The 17,361-nt window shown below is 42.2% G+C and overlaps 1 protein-coding gene across 1 annotated transcript in view; it reads left to right on the forward strand.

The window, feature by feature from the left end:
• The window catches only part of C2CD6 (C2 calcium dependent domain containing 6), a 51,536-nt gene that overhangs the window by 17,914 nt on the left and 16,261 nt on the right, over positions 1 to 17,361 (forward strand). The window contains exons 7-11 of the mRNA XM_039493521.1: positions 7,973 to 8,064; positions 9,510 to 9,650; positions 10,348 to 10,462; positions 13,764 to 13,842; positions 14,929 to 14,969. Coding sequence (XP_039349455.1) covers positions 7,973 to 8,064; positions 9,510 to 9,650; positions 10,348 to 10,462; positions 13,764 to 13,842; positions 14,929 to 14,969 — 468 coding nt within the window. The remainder of the gene's footprint in view (positions 1 to 7,972; positions 8,065 to 9,509; positions 9,651 to 10,347; positions 10,463 to 13,763; positions 13,843 to 14,928; positions 14,970 to 17,361) is intronic.

A 17,361-nucleotide genomic window follows, 5' to 3' on the forward strand; every position in this document is an offset into this window, starting at 1 on the left:
TGTTGTTACAGTGATGTTATAGTAATGTTATAGGTTATAATTTCATGTATATAATTATGAAACTGAAAATGTATCCTCGTGGCTTAAAGCAAGCCCAGGCAAAAACTCTCCAAGAGTGGAGCTGCAGTTCACACCTCATCAGGACATGTATGGGACAAACGCAGCCCAGCCTCACAGGAACAAAGGACGCTGGCCTAGGCAGCAACAAACGGATCTGTTGGACTCTCGAGTGAGTCACCCCCCTCCCTTTGGTCAGTTTGGGACTGCGATGAAATAATGCTCACCTGACTCTGAAGGGGGCGAAGCCAAGAGGGAAGAAAGGACATGATAAAAGGGGGAGACGTTTGCCATGCTCTTCCTCTCTCTTCCACCTACACCTACATACACCAGACCAAGCGACTGAAGTGCTGATCAAAAGGGAGAGCCTGGCTGGAGAGCAACCAGCCAGCCTGTGGTGAGAAGCATCTAAGTTTGTAAGGGCACTGAAAGTGTTAAGATCAGCTTAGAGTGCGTTTTGCTTTTATTTCATTTGACCAAATCTGACTTATTTTTTGACATAGAACCACTTAAAATCTATCTTTATAGTTAATAAATCTGTTTGCTTATTATACCTGAAGCAGTGTGTTTGGTTTGAAGCGTGTCAGAGACTCCCATTGAGATAACAAGCCTGGTACATATCAATTTCTTTGTTAAATTGACAAACTCATATAAGCTTGCAGCGTCCAGTGGGCATAACTGGACACTGCAAGATGGAGGTTCCTAGGGTTGTGTCTGGGACTGGAGATATTGGCTAGTGTCATTTGGTTGCACAATCCAAGCAGCAGCTTACATGAACAGCCCAGGAGTGGGTGTTCTCACAGCAGAGGAGGGTAAGGCTGGCTCCCAAAGTCAAGGTTTGGAGTGACCTAGCAGATCACCAGTCCAGATAACACCAGAGAGGAATGTCACACCCACCATTACAGGATTCACTAGGGAGGAAGATCTGTTTCCAGTGTGAACAAGAGCATAGCAAGAAAGATTGTCCAACCATTGAGTCTAATTACGAGGCAGGCTTCTCTTTACCCAGCCTCAACCAAATGCTAGGTGGTTTGAAATTGACAACCATAATGCATGTTGACAAGCTAGAGTTATGAGCCCCAATGGACTCTAGTTGTGAACAAACCCTAGTGAGAGAAGATCTGCTGAGAAAAGCTGAAGTCCACTCAGAAGGCACAGTATCCTTAATGTGTCACCATGGGTACATGAGGGACTACTCCTGTATTAAAGTCTAACAGCAGGTGGACAGACTGGCCACCTCATGGTAGGCTTAGCATGTATTACCCAATCCTGTTGGGATGGGATTGTCTTCACTTTCAGACACTACTACACATACTCTTGAGAAGCTGAATGGAGATGGCTGGTGAAATAGACTAGGCGACCTCTTTCCCTTCAAGGACAAGGACTTTTTCCTACCCCAATGAAGGCCTGGCAGACCAGGAATGAGAAATGCGCTGCCAGATGTGAGGGACGCGACCTACGCAAAAGAGACCAGCGTTGTTGTCTGGGTGAGTCAGACAACTCCCACTGGAATGGGTATTCCTAGAGTTCCAAACCTGGAATGAGACCTAGTGGATTTGGGGAAGCTGTAGGGAGCATCTGACCTGCAAGTCAAACAGCAGAGGGAGGATTCCTTCAGGAGAGTCTATGAAGAAGGCATAGCTCTTATAGATGGGGAAGTGGTGACATCTGAATTAGCCACTTCCTTGCCTTGTTTTGAGTTACGGGGAGACTTACTCTGTTGCCTAGCACAGGGTACGCTGGACGGTGAACTGTACATCCAACTGTTTGTATCCCACATATTCAGGTAGGAAATACTCAAGTTGGCCCATCAGGTACCAATAGTGAGCCACCTCGACCAGGAGAAAACTCTCGGCTGTCTATTACCCTGTTTCTTTTGGCCCAGAATCCATATGAAGATAAGAGGTTATTGTGTCTCCTGTCCTGATCGCCAACCGGAAGTCCCCAAACAAGTATGACTGGTCTCATTGGTTCCCCCTCTGTTGGTGGAAGTCCCATTCAAGCGGGTAGAAGTACATGTCGTCATCACCTGTAGAGAAGAGCACTGCCAGTTATTAATACATACTGGCTAGCATTGACTATGTCACCTGCTAACCAGAACCAGTTCCTCCACAAACCACTACAGCCCTGGTAATAGCAACAGAGCTGTTAAAAATAGTTGTGAGAGTAGATAAGAACATAAGTATGATGTTGCACTCTATATGATTTTATGAAAGTAAGCTGAGTGTGAATATAATGTAACTAAAATATGATTCATGCAAAAGGCCTCTTGTAAGGTATCATTACAAAGCTTATAATCTACTGAGTGTGGTCATCCTATTTGTATAAATGTATCACTCTTGTATCTGAAACGAGAAATATGAAATATAACTCTGAGGGCTTATTGTAATTATGCAAAGTGTGGGCCAATAATAGTGGTTTGGAATTTTGATGGCTCCCATTAACCAGGACAATTGACAGTAGATGGCTCTGTTTTACTTCTAAGTCTTCCTGTATATCTGTGTGCTGGCAAGTGGGTAATGAAGTCTTATAGTGACATGTAATCATGTCACCTGAACTGGAATCCATCTTTAACCTGGTGTTTTTCCATTGAGAAGGAGGGGTGGGAACCCAGAGGGACAAAGGATTCCTGGCTTACGCAAAAGATATATAAGTGGGTGGAACAGAACAAATGGGGCGGCCATCATGAGAAATCCTCTAGCTGCCACCTGAGCTGGAACAAGGGATGTACCAGGGGAAAGAATTGTGCACAGATTAGGAAGGTGTCCAGTCTGTGAAAGAAACTTATTGAAACATCTCTTAGGGTGAGATTTTATCTGTATTCAGTTTTATTACTGTACTAGGCTTAGACTTGCATGTTTTATTTTATTTTGCTGGTAATTCACTTTGTTCTGTCTGTTACTACTTGGAACCACTTAAATCCTACTCTCTGTATTTAATAAAATCACTTTTTACTTATTAATTAAGCTAGAGTATGTATTAATACCTGGGGAGGCAAACAGCTGTGTATAGTTCTCTATCAGTGTTATAGAGGGTGAACAGTTTATTTATAAGTTTAACTAACTTCCTGTTTTTGTATAGTTCCCCTTTCTTAAATTAAAAGCTACCATGTTGGGCTGCTATGGTGTTTTCCCCACCACATATATAATATAATTTAATTATATTATTGTCACTATTACCAAGCGGTTTGTCTATATTCCCCTCTTGGACCAGATCCTTGCTCTACTTAGCACTAAATCAAGAATTGCCTCTCCCCTTGTGGGATCCAGGACTAGCTGCTCCAAGAAACACTAATTTAAAGTGTCAAGAAACTTTGTCTCTGCATCCCATCCTGAGGTGACATGTATCCAGTCAATATGGGGATAGTTGAAATCCCCCATTATTATTGAGTTTTTTATTTTTATAGCTTCTAATCTCCCTGAGCGTTTCACAGTCACTATCACCATCCTTGTCAGGTGGTTGGTAGTATATCCCTACTGCTATATGCTTATTATTCAAGCATGGAATTACTGTCCATAGAGATTCTATGGTACAGTTTGGTTCATTTAAGATTTTTACTTAATTTGACTCTACCCTTTCTTTCACATATGGTGCCACTTCCCCACCAGCACGACCTGTTCTGTCCTTCTGATATATTTTGTACCATGGTATTACTGTCCCTCACTGATTATGCTCATTCCACCAAGTTTCTGTTAGTTACTCTCCTATGGAAAACCATACAGTAACTCCTCGCTTAACATTGTAGTTATGTTCCTAAAAAAATGCTACTTTAAGCGAAACAATGTTAAGCAAATCCAATTTCTCCATAAGAATTAATGTAACGGGGGTGGTTAGGTTCCAGGGAAATTTTTTTCACCAGACAAAAGACTATATTTTGTGTACATATACACACACATACACAGTATATGTTTTAAACAAACAATTTAATAATATACACAGCAATGATGATTGTGAAGCTTGGTTGAGGTGGTGGAGTCAGAGGGTGGAAGAGGGTGGGATATTTCCCAGGGAATGCCTTACTGCTAAATGATGAACTAGCACTCGGCTGAGCCCCCAAGGGTTAACACATTGTTAATGTAGCCTCACATTCTACAAGGCAGCATGAAGGGAGGGAGGGAAGACAGCATGGCAGAGAGAGACAGTTACATACACCCTGTGTGTGAGAGAGAAAGATGTGCATTGCCCCTTTAAGTACGCTGACCCCACTCTAAGTACATTGCCATTTTAAGTAGATCAGCAAGTTGAGACAGAAGATGCTGCCAGCAAGCTCCCTCTGTCCCGAGCTCTATGGAGATGGGGTAAGCGGGGGGCAGGAGCAGGGGGGAGGGGGACATCCTGACATTAGCACCCTTCTTCTCCCTCCCACCGCCCCTGCACAGCAAGCAGGAGGCTCCTAGGAGCAGCTCCAAGGCAGAGGGAAGGAGCAGCACATGGCAGTGAGGGGAGGAACATCTGAACTGCCCGGCAGTTGATAGCCTGCTGGGCGGCTGCCACACAGGGAACAGAGAGCTGATACGGGGGCTGCTGGCCCACCCTGGTTCCAGGCCCCCACTAGCTAGCTGCAATGGGCTGCTCTTTCTGCAAGCAGTGGACAAAGCAGGCAGCTGCCAAACAATGTTATAAGGGAGCATTGCGCAACTTTAAACAAGCATGTTCTCTAATTGATCAGCAACGTAACAACGAGACAACGTTAACCGAGACGACTTTAAGTGAGGAGTTACTGTACACAATAATTGAAAAGGAGTGCCTTGCAGTGAATGGGCTATTGAGACACTAAGATACCATCTACAAGGCAACCACTTTAAGCTGGTGACTGACCACACCCCACTAAAATGACTGAACTACATGAAAGAAATAAACACGAGTAATGAAGTGTTACCACAATCATCCTCCGCCTCCTCAGTTGAGCATTGCCCTGGCTGTCAAAACAAGAATGAGGATTTCTTCTCCCAAGAAGTGGGGAGCACTTCTTCTGCAGAGAACACTTCCATCCAAAGTGGGGAGGTCTGTTATGGGGTGAATAAACCCCCATGCTGGTCTGGCCACCAAGGAGATAATGCAGCAACTGCCAGCCAGAGCCAGTTGTGTATTGTAGTTTGTAGTTATATGTGTGGAGGCTGGTAGGGGCAGTCTGCTGGGAGAGAAGCTGAGCCCTGATTAGGGGGCAGGGCTTCTCTGCTTAGGGGGCGTATAAAGGTAGCCAGCCAGTCAGGCAGTGGCATAGACAGCTGCAGCGGCACAGGAGCCAGCAAACAGAGCTGTAAACAGAGGAGTTTCAGTGGGAGTTTGTGGGGGAGACTAAGAGACCTAGGCAGAGGAATAGACAGGGTAGTGAAGGGAGGGGGTGGTGTTCTGCCAGTGTTCTGGTGCCTGTTGGGGGTTTGTTTTGCTGTAGGTGGTGGTGGTTTGCTTTGGTTTGTGTTTCCTGAGCTAACAGGTTTTAGGTGGGAAAGCTATGACCAATACACAGGCAGCAGCGGAAGACACAGTGTGGATGACTGGATGTGGAAGTTGCGGCATGTACATGATCCTGGAGGGGGTACCTGAAAAGAATTCCGTCTGCATGAAGTGCTGCCTGATAGAGCTGATGGAAGAAAAGATCCAAGGATTGGAGATGCAGATGGAAACTCTGCTTGAGTTTAGAAGGGGGTTCAAGCAGATGATGGAGCAAAGACAATGAGGAGGCTGAAAAGAAAAGCTCAGACTTGCAGATGGAAGCAGGACCAAAGAATTCTGAGGACAGACTGCTGGTTGAGGAAAGTGGACAGTGGAAGCATGTGGCTAAGAGAACCAGGCAGAGGAAAAGTCGGGGCAGTGAAGGAGAAATAGAGCTCAGGAACAGGTTTGCAGAGTTGGCAAATGAAGAAGGGGCACAGCAGGTGGTCGCTGAAGGTGTGAGGGCAAGGAAGAAGAGAAGAGCAGCTAGTCCTATAGGAAGAGGGGAAGAGTCCATGGAGACAACACCACCAAATATGAGCCCCAGGAGGATACGGGATGGGTTGCGGAGGCTTGCAAGGGACACTAGAAATCAAGAGGACTTGCAGCCAGAGGGAACAGGGGATAGACCGGAGAATTGCACCGTCACCAGGAAAAGGCAGGCCTATGTGATTGGGGACTCCTTACTGAGAAGAATAGACAGGCCTGTAACTAGAGCTGATCCGGAGAACAGAAGGGTGTGCTGTCTGCCGGGTGCTAGGATACGGGATGTGGACCTGAGGCTGAAAAGGATCCTAACAGGAGCGTGAAAGAATCCGCTGATTGTCCTTCATGTGGGAACAAATGATACAGCTAGATTCTCGCTGGAATGTATCAAGGGAGACTATGCCAGGCTGGGGCAGATGCTTAAGGAAATCAAGGCTCAGGTGATCTTCAGTGGGATTCTGCCTGTTCCTAGAGAAGGGCAACAAAGGTGTGACAAGATTATGGCAATCAACAGATGGCTCAGGCAGTGGTGCTATAAGGAGGGCTTTGGGATGTATGGCAACTGGGAAGCATTAATGGACAGAGGACTGTTCTCTCGGGATGGACTTCACCTGAGTAAGGAGGGAAATAGACTTCTAGGATGGAGGCTGGCACAACTGATTAAGAGAGCTTTAAACTAGGAATCTGGGGGAGATGGTTGGGAGATGTCCAGGTAATCTCCACGCTGGAATTTAACATTGAGAGGAAAGAAAACAAAGTAAGAAAGGATACAGCTGTGGGTATGAGAATGGACATAAGGAGGAAGGGTAGTGTAGATACCAGTCTAATAGGTGATACTAGTGGTTCCAAAGGCGCCTTGTGCCCTTCTCAGGGTTTAGACTACTTTGCTGGTGAGCAGTTGGGGGAACAAGGGCCCATCCACTACTCCGGTTTTCAACACAAGGACCCTATAAACAGCAGCTATGTACCACTCACTTCAATTAATTGCTGCTTGTTCCCTGGGCTTCTTCCCACCTGGCACCTTTATATTCAGCCCTTTCATTAGAGTTAAAGATCTCAGGTTCTCTCTCCAAGCTTAAGCAAAATGCAGCCAGAACCAAACTCTGATTGTCCCTCAAGCTTCTTTGGCCAGAGAGGCACATCCTTCCTTGTCCCTGTAATCTCAACTAGGAACTGACCTGCTAAGACCCTGCATTTCCTTTTATCTGAGCCCGCTGGCCTAAGATTGGCTGCTTCCATGCAGCCTCTCTAGGCAGGCCTGGAGAATCCACCTTCACAGCTCCTTTCCTGGGGTGGGTGTGTAGTAGGACCACAGGGCCTCCAGCAGGGAGCCATGAAGACCTGGTATACCCTGCCACACATCCCCATAAAACTTAGGGGAAAAACACTTCTACTCAGGAACTCTTGAAGAAGTGAAGCTTGATTATTATTTTTTTTCCAGCAGTATGAAAGGCCAAGATAAGCCAAAAAGACATTAGGAAAATCTGAAATTTGAATGACCTAGAAGTTTTTATACCCCCATGTCTGTAATATTCCTTGTGTGATTTGTCCCAAACTTTCTCAAAAGTTTCTATCCTAGAATGTGATGTGGCATAAGAAATTTCAAATAGGTTGGTTCGGTTTTAGTGAGATAAGGTTTGGTTTTGAAAATCAGTCTTCTAATGAGAAACTAACTTTAGCCTTAATTATGGAGGAACTAGCATCCTTCTATAATAGGAACCATGTGAGTGGGTTTTACAAAATATTTCAGTTATAGTACTATGCAACCCACAAATTGGTTTCAGTAATTGGCTTTGATAAATTATTAGCAAAACAGTACCTTATCCTCACTTGCTCGCTGTACAACTTTTTCTTGTGTCCTCCCAACTTTTTCAGTCTCTCTGGTTTTACTGAAGGATTCAGATATTTCCTGAGTCCATCAAATTGTTGGGTGGTACTGTCTACAATATCAATGCTAATTATTCACCTTAATATCAGTATTTTCCTTCTGTAGCTGCAACATTCTGAGGCAGATCTTCGGAAGACCACTAAACATTCCATGTTTATTCGGATTCCACCACCTGAAGACAGAACAGATCCTGAAAGGTTCTTAAGAATCATTTTTGTTAGTGATATTTAAAAATATCATGGACATCTATGTGTCTGTCCACGTGTTGTTTATATGACATTTCACAATGTAACTATTGCAAGTAAGTACTATTCATTCAGCAATCATACTTTCTGCATCACTGGGGAAATAAATTTTCTAATAGTCAACCTAAATTGGAGGAATTTAGGATCATACTTCTTTGTCTTCTTCTCATCTATTCTGCATGAAGGTAAGGAGGAAAGGAAAGGAGAGTTCCCCAGGACTTTCTCCTTTCCCCCACCTCTGCAACCGTAACACTTCAGTAACGGCCAGTGGAGCTCCCTAACTGTGTATGGAGTACCTGCTAAGGGCCAGATCCTGCAACAGGATATGCAGGAGTGTACCCCTATACCCCCATTGAAGTCAGTTGGGCTCCATGCAAGCACAGGGTCTGCTCATATGGATTCCGTTGCAGGATTTGATCCTTAGTGATTGGCACTTCATTCACAGGCAGAGTGAGCAGAACGCTGACTTCTTCCTTGCAGACATAGTGTCTGGGTATGAAAGCTACCAGTCAAGGCTCCCATCTGTTGTACATGCGCTTTCTGAGCCCTAACTATGGAACGGGCCTGACAACCTTCTTCCATTCCTACAGAGGTATTATGGCTCTTCTCTCCCCCCCCCCTACACTATCAGCAGGAGAACAGAGGTTCATGACTAAGTCACAGACATGGTATCATGATAACACATGTTGAAAATGGTCAGAACCATCCATTTAGTCCAGAAACTTGTCAATCATCTCAACATGTCTATTTGTCTGCTTGTGACATAATACTGTCACCATGGCCATGCAGGCTGATGGGATGGTTCCAAAATGCAAAGCCAAATGGCAAATGTTTCATAATTTAAAAATAAATTAATGTACAACCATCAAAATTGTTTGGTGTTCCCAGTGACACAATAGACCATGGAAATCACTGCTATGGAGGTATATTCTGAGTACAAAAATCATGAAGCATGAAAAATACCATTTTTATAGTCTGATAATGGATCTTTACAAAATAGAATTTTATAAAAAGTTATAAAATTATTTTTCTCTTAGCTGAGAGAGAGCATGAGAAATTTCAAACTAAAGGTCATTTTTTTTCAGAAAGTGTGTGAAAACAATGACTTATACAGCGTGCTTTCTTAACCGTAGCTATAGCATTGTTTTTTTAATTCAAGAATAATCACTTTGGAGCCATCTGTCATCATTATGAGATGAGGGACTTCTCTTCCCCTTCCAAATAAAATCTTAACATCTAAGATCCTGGGGGGGGAGGATCTAATTTATTACCTGTGACATTACAGTGACCCTGAAGTAGCGTAGAGATTATTCATTGTTTTTGTAAAGATGATTTGTGCATTATCCTTACACAATTTTCTTTTACTACTGATCTTATAATGGTTTGTTTTATTGCAGTAACATTACCACATCACAACACATGGGATACCCAGCATTCTTATCCCCAGATCTGAATGTGAGAGAAGAGACTCTTGAGAAGGATATTCCTACAACATCTGGTGTGTCTTCTGATGGTTTAGAAATGCCTCCTCGAAACAGGCAAGAAATGTGCACTTTTGTACAGAGGAGACAAAATGGATTCCTTCTTATTTAACTTGTGCCCTTAGCCTCATTGTTTTTTTAAAAAGTAGTAGTAATAGTTTTGATTTGGGGGCATGAGTAGGTACTTACTGTTTCTGCCTTCATGCTGTGCAGAATCATGCTTCACAATCTGCACTGATGTCAGCACAGTCACATGCAATTTTTCTCTTTATCTGCTAATTTTACTATCCGTGACTTGATTATACCAGTACAGACATTCACCCAGAAAAGATTTTGTTAGGAAATAGAGAGTTGGTTTTATAAATAAAGGTAGAACCAGAGTAAAGCTAATGGAAGTACTCAAAGAAGAGGAGCAATAGGAATGAGAAGAGGATGACCTCTTTGATGAGCATCTTAGTTGTAATTGCTATCACCTGTCTGTCTGACAGCATAGTGGAAGAATACCCTTCAAATTGCTCGGGTGGGCCTGTCATTAAACAAAGTGAGTTGGTGAGGAAAATGTCTGTTGTAGTGATAAATGTGTACTGAATCTAGAGTAGTTCTTATGTTTTTTAACTGTACAGCACTTGTAAATGCCAAAAAATGTGAGTTCATGCAATAAGCTCTTTGCCTTTTCCTTAGTTACATGTTGTAGTCACTGATGAACAACCCTGCAAGTTTAGATATAAACGTCTTGACTGATTCTTCACTTTAGATTGGAAAAAATGAAAAAGGAATATCGGGGTCTGAAAACATGGCCCGAAAAGGCTGAGTATTTAGACCAACTCATCATGAAAAGGGGACCTAAAATGACAACAGAGCAGAATATGGTAACTAGAGAGCACGTAGAAAGCATTCTGTACACACTTTATTATTGTTGCTTTTCTTATTGGCGAAACATTTCCATTAAATAAGACTAATTTTCATTACATTTTGGATTTATGTAAAGCTCAGTACAAATTGGAGAACGTGTTAGTGCATGGGAGTATTTCTCAAACACTGTCTTTCTAAGTCACTTATTAGTAACAGATGAATTGATGCTGGTCTTTCTGTTTAACCCACTGAAGTAGTTAACAGGACAGAGTTAATGTTGTTTGGGTGCCCTAACATAGCATTTCCATATTTTAAGTGTTTAGAGTTTCTTTTAAGTTTAACCTTAACTTTGAATTTCCTGGGGTTATAATGCTTGATTTGGGGATAATTACAGCATTCTCCCTCTTTTTTTCTCCCTGCACACTGTTGGAGGGGAAACAGATTATGAACTTCATTTTATATTGTGTTGAACACATCTAAACTTGCTCAAAATCTGCCTGTTTTACTGAATTTCACATAATTGCCTTGCCCTGCAAAATGTTTCAAATCTCTTTAAAGGACTGTCACCAAGCGCTATTAAGATTGCATTCTGAGATTTTGAATGATTCTCAACTGCTTGCTTGTCCCCATGGGACAATGGGCCTTCTACAGAAACACCCACATGGGGGATGGGGCAAACAAGATTACTGGGGGCAGTCTGTAGCTCTTGGTTTAAGCACATAGCTCAGGAAGAGACCATACTTAAGTGCAGGGTTGTGCTCTGTGCATGAGGGCCAGTTATCACCACATATAACAGTGGTCCCAAGCTTTTCACTGTCATGCCTCCCGCTTACCCTATCTGAGCCTCCTCCCTCCACCCGGGAGTAGGGCCGCAGCTTGGGGGTTGGGGTGGGGGACGCGTGGACAGGGATAAGGAGACCGAGGCTGTGGCCACAGCTGGGGGCAGAGCTGGGGCTGGGAATGGAGCCACGGCCAGTGCTGAGGCTGGGGGCAGGAGCGGGAGCAGAGCCGCACCCAGGAGCCAGAGCCATAACAGAGATGAGGGGGGAGCAGGGCTTGGTGGCGCTTCCTCCCTGCCCCCCGTAGGAGCTGGCCCAGGCCCTGTCCCCCCCCCCAAAACGTTCCTTCATATCCCCCTAGGGGGCATGTCCCACAGTTTGGGGACCACTGATATATATAAGAAGGATATGCAGGGTGTACTTTGCCTAGCTAGAAACACTGACAAACTTTGGAGATGAGAAATGGGGAGGATGCATCTCAGAACTTTTGTTGTTTTCAGAGATCTGTATCTCTCTTGAGTACTTTAACAGTAAAATCTTGTTGGTTAAGAAATTCTTTTGCAAAACCTGTGTTCCTTGCTTTCCTGCCTCGTTGTCCCAGATTGGATAAACTAGAAGCCCAGAGTGCCCGCAGCCTACGTGGAACTCTGGGCGAACAAGTATAAGTGACTGGGAGTTCCTAGAAGATCTTCCATTTCTGGGAGACTCTGGTTTGGAGGTCTAGGGTGGCTGGGTGGTGGTGCCACACTTTCAATGGATGAGCATCAGACAAGACTCCCACAGTATTCTTGCCAGCAAGTTAAAGTAGTATGGGCTGGATGAATGGACTATAAGGTGGATAGAAATCTGGCTAGATCGTCGGGATCAATGGGTAGTGATCAATGGCTCCATGTCAAGTTGGCAGCTGGTATCAAGTGGAGTGCCCCAAGCGTCAGTCCTGGGGCCGGTTTTGTTCAACATCTTCCTTAATGATCTGGAGGATGGCGTGGATTGCACCCTCAGCAAGTTTGCACCCTCAGCAAGATGACACTAAACTGGGAGGAGTGGCAGATATGCTGGAGGATAGGGATAGGCTACAGAGGGACCTAGACAAATTAGAGGATTGGGCCAAAAGAAATCTGATGAGGTTCAACAAGGACAAGTGCAGAGTTCTGCATTTAGGACGGAAGAATCCCATGCACTGCTTCAGTCTAGGGACCGAGTGGCTAGGCAGCAGTTCTGCAGAAAAGGACCTAGGGATTACAGTGGATGAGAAGCTGGATTAGAGTCAACAGTGTGCCCTTGTTGCCAAGACGGATAATGGCATTTTGGGCTGTATAAGTAGGAGCATTGCCAGCAGATCAAGGGACGGGATCAGTCTCCTCTATTCAGCATTGGCGAGGCCTCATCTGGAGTACTTGGAGTTTTGGGCCCCACACTACAAGAAGGATGTGGAAAAATTGGAAATGGTCCAGCAGAGGCAACAAAAATTATTAGGGAGCTGGAGCATATGACTTATGAGGAGAGGCTGAGGGAACTGGGATTATTTAGTCTGCAGAAGAGAAGAATGAGGGGGGATTTGATAGCTGCTTTCAGCTACCTGAAAGGGGGTTCCAAAGAGGATGGATCTAGACTGTTCTCAGTGGTACCAGATGATAGAACAAGGAGTAATGGTCTCAAGTTACAGTAAGGGAGGTTTAGGTTGGATATTAGGAAAAACTTTTTCACTAGGAGGGTGGTGAAGCACTGGAATGGGTTACCCAGGGAGGCGGTGGAATCTCCTTCCTTAGAGGTTTTCAAGGTCAATCTTGACAAAGCCCTAGCTGGGATGATTTAGTTGAGGATTAGGTCCTGCTTTGAGCGGGGGTTGGACTAGATGACCTCCTGAGGTCCCTTCCAACCTGATATTATTTGATTCTAAGTGGTTTGAGCCTATAGATGTGTTCTAAGGCCTCAGAGCTAGAAACAGTGAATGCGCCCAGACCCAATTGACTTAGAAGCAAGTGATAGTACCCTGCAACTGGGTCCACTTACAGGTGACTAATGACCATACAGAGCAATACTGGGCCAGTTTGTAATAATCCATATAATGTATTTATTTTAGATTACTGAAATGTACCCTCAACCTTAACACCTTTCTAAATTAACTTTTGGCAGGGAATTATTTATTAATTATTATTATTATTAAAATACAGTAATACAAAATAAAAGTAACTGCCATCTGCACTAATCTCAGTAGTTTGCGTCCCCCTCTTGAACTTCACCTAGCAAGAAGAGAGACTTCCTTTTGTGTGTTTGGCTTATGTTTGACAGAATGAGCTGATGAAAAGAAAAGATGTAGTAACAAATGGTCTCTTTCTAGAGTTTTTTAACAATATGCAGAGCTACAGTTTGAGCTTACTTGACAAATTTAAAATGTCTCTACTAAAGTTCACAAAGTGGCACTCTGAGAATTTGCACATCAAAAAGTGTGACTCTGTAATGAAGATAACTCACGAAGAGAAATTCAGATACGATACTGACAAATAACCTTCCACTTTTCACCTTTTTTGGGTTTTAGGCTTCTCGCTTCAAGGAAATGGTTGGAAAGATACAACATGCTACCGAGGAAGGAATCAGAAGCTGTTCTGACACATCAGGTTTGGAGAACATTAGTATTTCATATTTTAAAAAACGGCAAGTGGCAAGGACAGTGCCAAAAATGATGATTTTTAAGCCTCTTACCGATGCAAAATATATAATTCTCTTTGCTCACAATTTTTAGTGTAGTTGGTGTATATATAAACAATTATGAATAAAATAACTAAAGAGGCCGTATTAGAGAGGGGAAATATTCCTAGTCAGAGTCAAAATATGTGCTCCAAATTTTGGTCTTAGTTCAGTTTTAAGTTGTTTTTCATTATAATTTAGGGAGATGCCATGTGTTTTAGAGATATTGCCATGCAAACCTGTGAGGTGAATTTTAAGGTTTGTGACAGGCTATTTGTTATGGTAATGATTAGTCAATGGATGACTTGCTAGAATTTGTGTGAATATTGGGAGATTATGCATATGAGTTATCAGTAACCAGGTGTTGTAGATGACCTATTGTAAGCTGTTACATTCAGTTTTATGAACTGTATTGGACATGTTATTACATATGAGATTTGACCAAAGCAAAAATCTACCATGGTCTGTGTTTTCAGTTATTATAGAGCAGTACACAGTAAAATTACATACAGAGACAGGGGACTATACTTCTCATGTTGGCAAATATCCAGTATGTTCAACATAAAGAAGTAAATCAAGTGATTGGAATATAAGTCAGCCTTTTGTGAATAAGACTGATGTTTTGTCAGTTATTACTGTAACATAATAAAGTCTTTAGAATTTAATGTTTAAAATATCTATATTTAAAGATATTTTAATATCTTTAAATATTTTCTTTAAAGGAAATATTTAAAGATTATATTGTTAGTAAGTATCTCACCAGTCATAGGTGAAATTGCATAAAGTAATCTGTTGAAATTTATTATCTAGTCAGCCTGGTGAGCTAGCTAGTTTAGGAGATGAAATTTACAAAGTAAATCAGTTTTTTACCTGCTCTGTGTAACTTGGCAGTGTCCCTTAAACTTATTAAGAATAAATTAGAATTTAAACATTTTTTCTGCTTGTGCTGTACTTCATACCTTGTTAGTAAGATTAAGAATGTATATAGTGTCTAATTATTCTTTTCTCACCTGAAGCTGATTCACAGTTACAGGAAGAGCAGCTGTCTGAAACTGAGGTAAAGGTGTTTATTCCTTAAAAATTAATTGAATTTTCATAGAATGAAATGTTGATGTTTGTACTTAGGGTTTGAAATACCATAACGCCCTGAAACCATTAGTTCAAATCTCAGCAAGGGTCAGCTTAGCTCTTCGCATTTCTGAGGTAGGTGGATTAATTCTCTGTGCTCTTTAACTCAATGGGTGAAATGCTGGCTCCATTAAAATCCAAGGCAAAACTCCTATTGACTACCAGGTGGTCAGGGTTTCACTTTATCTTCAAGTGATGATTTGGTGGTAGTCATTTGGAAGATATGATATAAATGGAGGACCTGTCTGTCCTGAGTAGACATTAAAGATCCCATAGCACATTTTGTCTGAGTAGAGATTTGCCCTCATACAGTTTTTCCTACCCGGTCTGATTTATATTTTGACTGCCACCTTTCAGTGCAAGGGTAGCTGGAATTCACTTGTGGAACACTTACCTCACACCTACTAGTTATGATGGAAAAAACCTTTGCCTTTGCACCGCCACTAGAAGCACACACTCAGCTGCAATGAATTAAACAGTCGCACACTATTTATTGTAACATATTGCTAATACAGTTTTAAAAATGTAACTCGAGTGTCTCTGATTTGTTGCTTTTATTCACTCTGGCATTATTTTTCCATGCTAGATTGTGGTCATCTTTGTGTACGTTTTTTCCAATGTCTGTCTTCTTTTTCTTTATTTTTCCCCTCCACCTCTTTATATACCTTTCCATTTCCTATATTTTATACGCTAACTTCTCTGCTATATTTGTCTCTCATGTCTCCCCAAAATCTTTCACAATCCTGACTTCTCTTTTGTAACTTTAATTATTCTCTCTCTTCCACCCACACCCATCTATCTGCACATATGCATCGTCTCACGCACTTTCTTCCCCATTCATTCATGCTTCAGAAATAGGGCTTAAAGAGCTTACCATACACCAGGGGTCAGCAACCTTTCAGAAGTGTTTCAGAGTAGCAGCCGTGTTAGTCTGTATCCGCAAAAAAAACAGGAGTACTTGTGGCACCTTAAAGACTAACAAATTTATTTAAGCATGAGCTTTCGTGAGCTAAAGCTCACTTCTTCGGATGCATAGAATGGAACACACAGACAGGAGATATTTATACATACAGAGAACATGAAAAGGTGGAAGTATGCATACCAACAGGCAGAGTCTAATCAATTGAGATGAGCTATCGTTGCAAACTAGATACAATTAACTGTGGTTTAAACAAAGACTGGGAATGGTTGGGTCATTACACCAATTGAATCTATTTCCCTATGTTAAGTTCTCCTCACACCTTCTATGGGCCATCTTAATTATCACTTCTAAAAGTTTTTTTCCTCCTGCTAACGATAGCTCATCTCAATTGATTAGACTCTGCCTGTTGGTATGCATACTTCCACCTTTTCATGTTCTCTGTATGTATAAATATCTCCTGTCTGTGTGTTCCATTCTATGCATCCGAAGAAGTGAGCTTTAGCTCACGAAAGCTCATGCTTAAATAAATTTGTTAGTCTTTAAGGTGCCACAAGTACTCCTGTTTTTTTTTCAGAAGTGGTGTGCCGAGTCTTCATTTATTCACTCTAATTTAAGGTTTCACGTGCCAGTAATACATTTTAATGTTTTTAGAAGATCTTTTTCTATAAGTCTATAATATATAACTAAACTATTGTATGTAAAGTAAATAAGGTTTTTTAAATGTTTAGGAAGCTTCATTTAACATTAAATTAAAATGCAGAGTCCCCCAGACCAATGGCCAGGACCCAGGCAGTGTGAGTGCCACTGAAAATCAGCTTGTGTGCCACCTTCGGCACACGTGCCATAGGTTGCCTACCCCTGCCATACACCTAATAGCCAGAATGCTTAACTGGCTCAGCTTAGAAGCATGGCAAGAAATGGAAACCTGTGTAAGCAGATCAATAACGAATACATCTAGCTGCAAAGGTCATGACTAGGAATTCTGATTTCTAATTAGTATTAACCGTATGTGTTTAGTTTTTGAACTGGATTGATTGGTGCCTGTTCAGTTAGAAAAATCAGATTCTGTAGTTTTATTTGACCCTCTTCCTTTGAAGCAATAAATAAATAAATAAATAAATAAAAGAGAGGGAGGGAGCGAGAAGGGAAAAGTACCAAAAGTAAAGAAAATGAAGTCCGCAGCTTCTGAAAAAAATTCATTTGAACCCATTTCTCTCTTCCCAGCATAACTCCTGTTACCAGGATATCATTTGTTTTGTGTTTACATTGTTTGCTTTCACAGAGAGAAACTCCACACTTACAGATCACTAGTTTGAGAACAATGCAAGTAGAAATATATTGCAGTAATTTTCATGAGAAGAACTTTGTTAAACTGTAAGGAAACAGTGGAGGGAGAGAA

The sequence above is a fragment of the Mauremys reevesii genome, linkage group 11, assembly GCF_016161935.1.
Source record: "Mauremys reevesii isolate NIE-2019 linkage group 11, ASM1616193v1, whole genome shotgun sequence".
Taxonomy (NCBI): domain Eukaryota; kingdom Metazoa; phylum Chordata; order Testudines; family Geoemydidae; genus Mauremys; species Mauremys reevesii.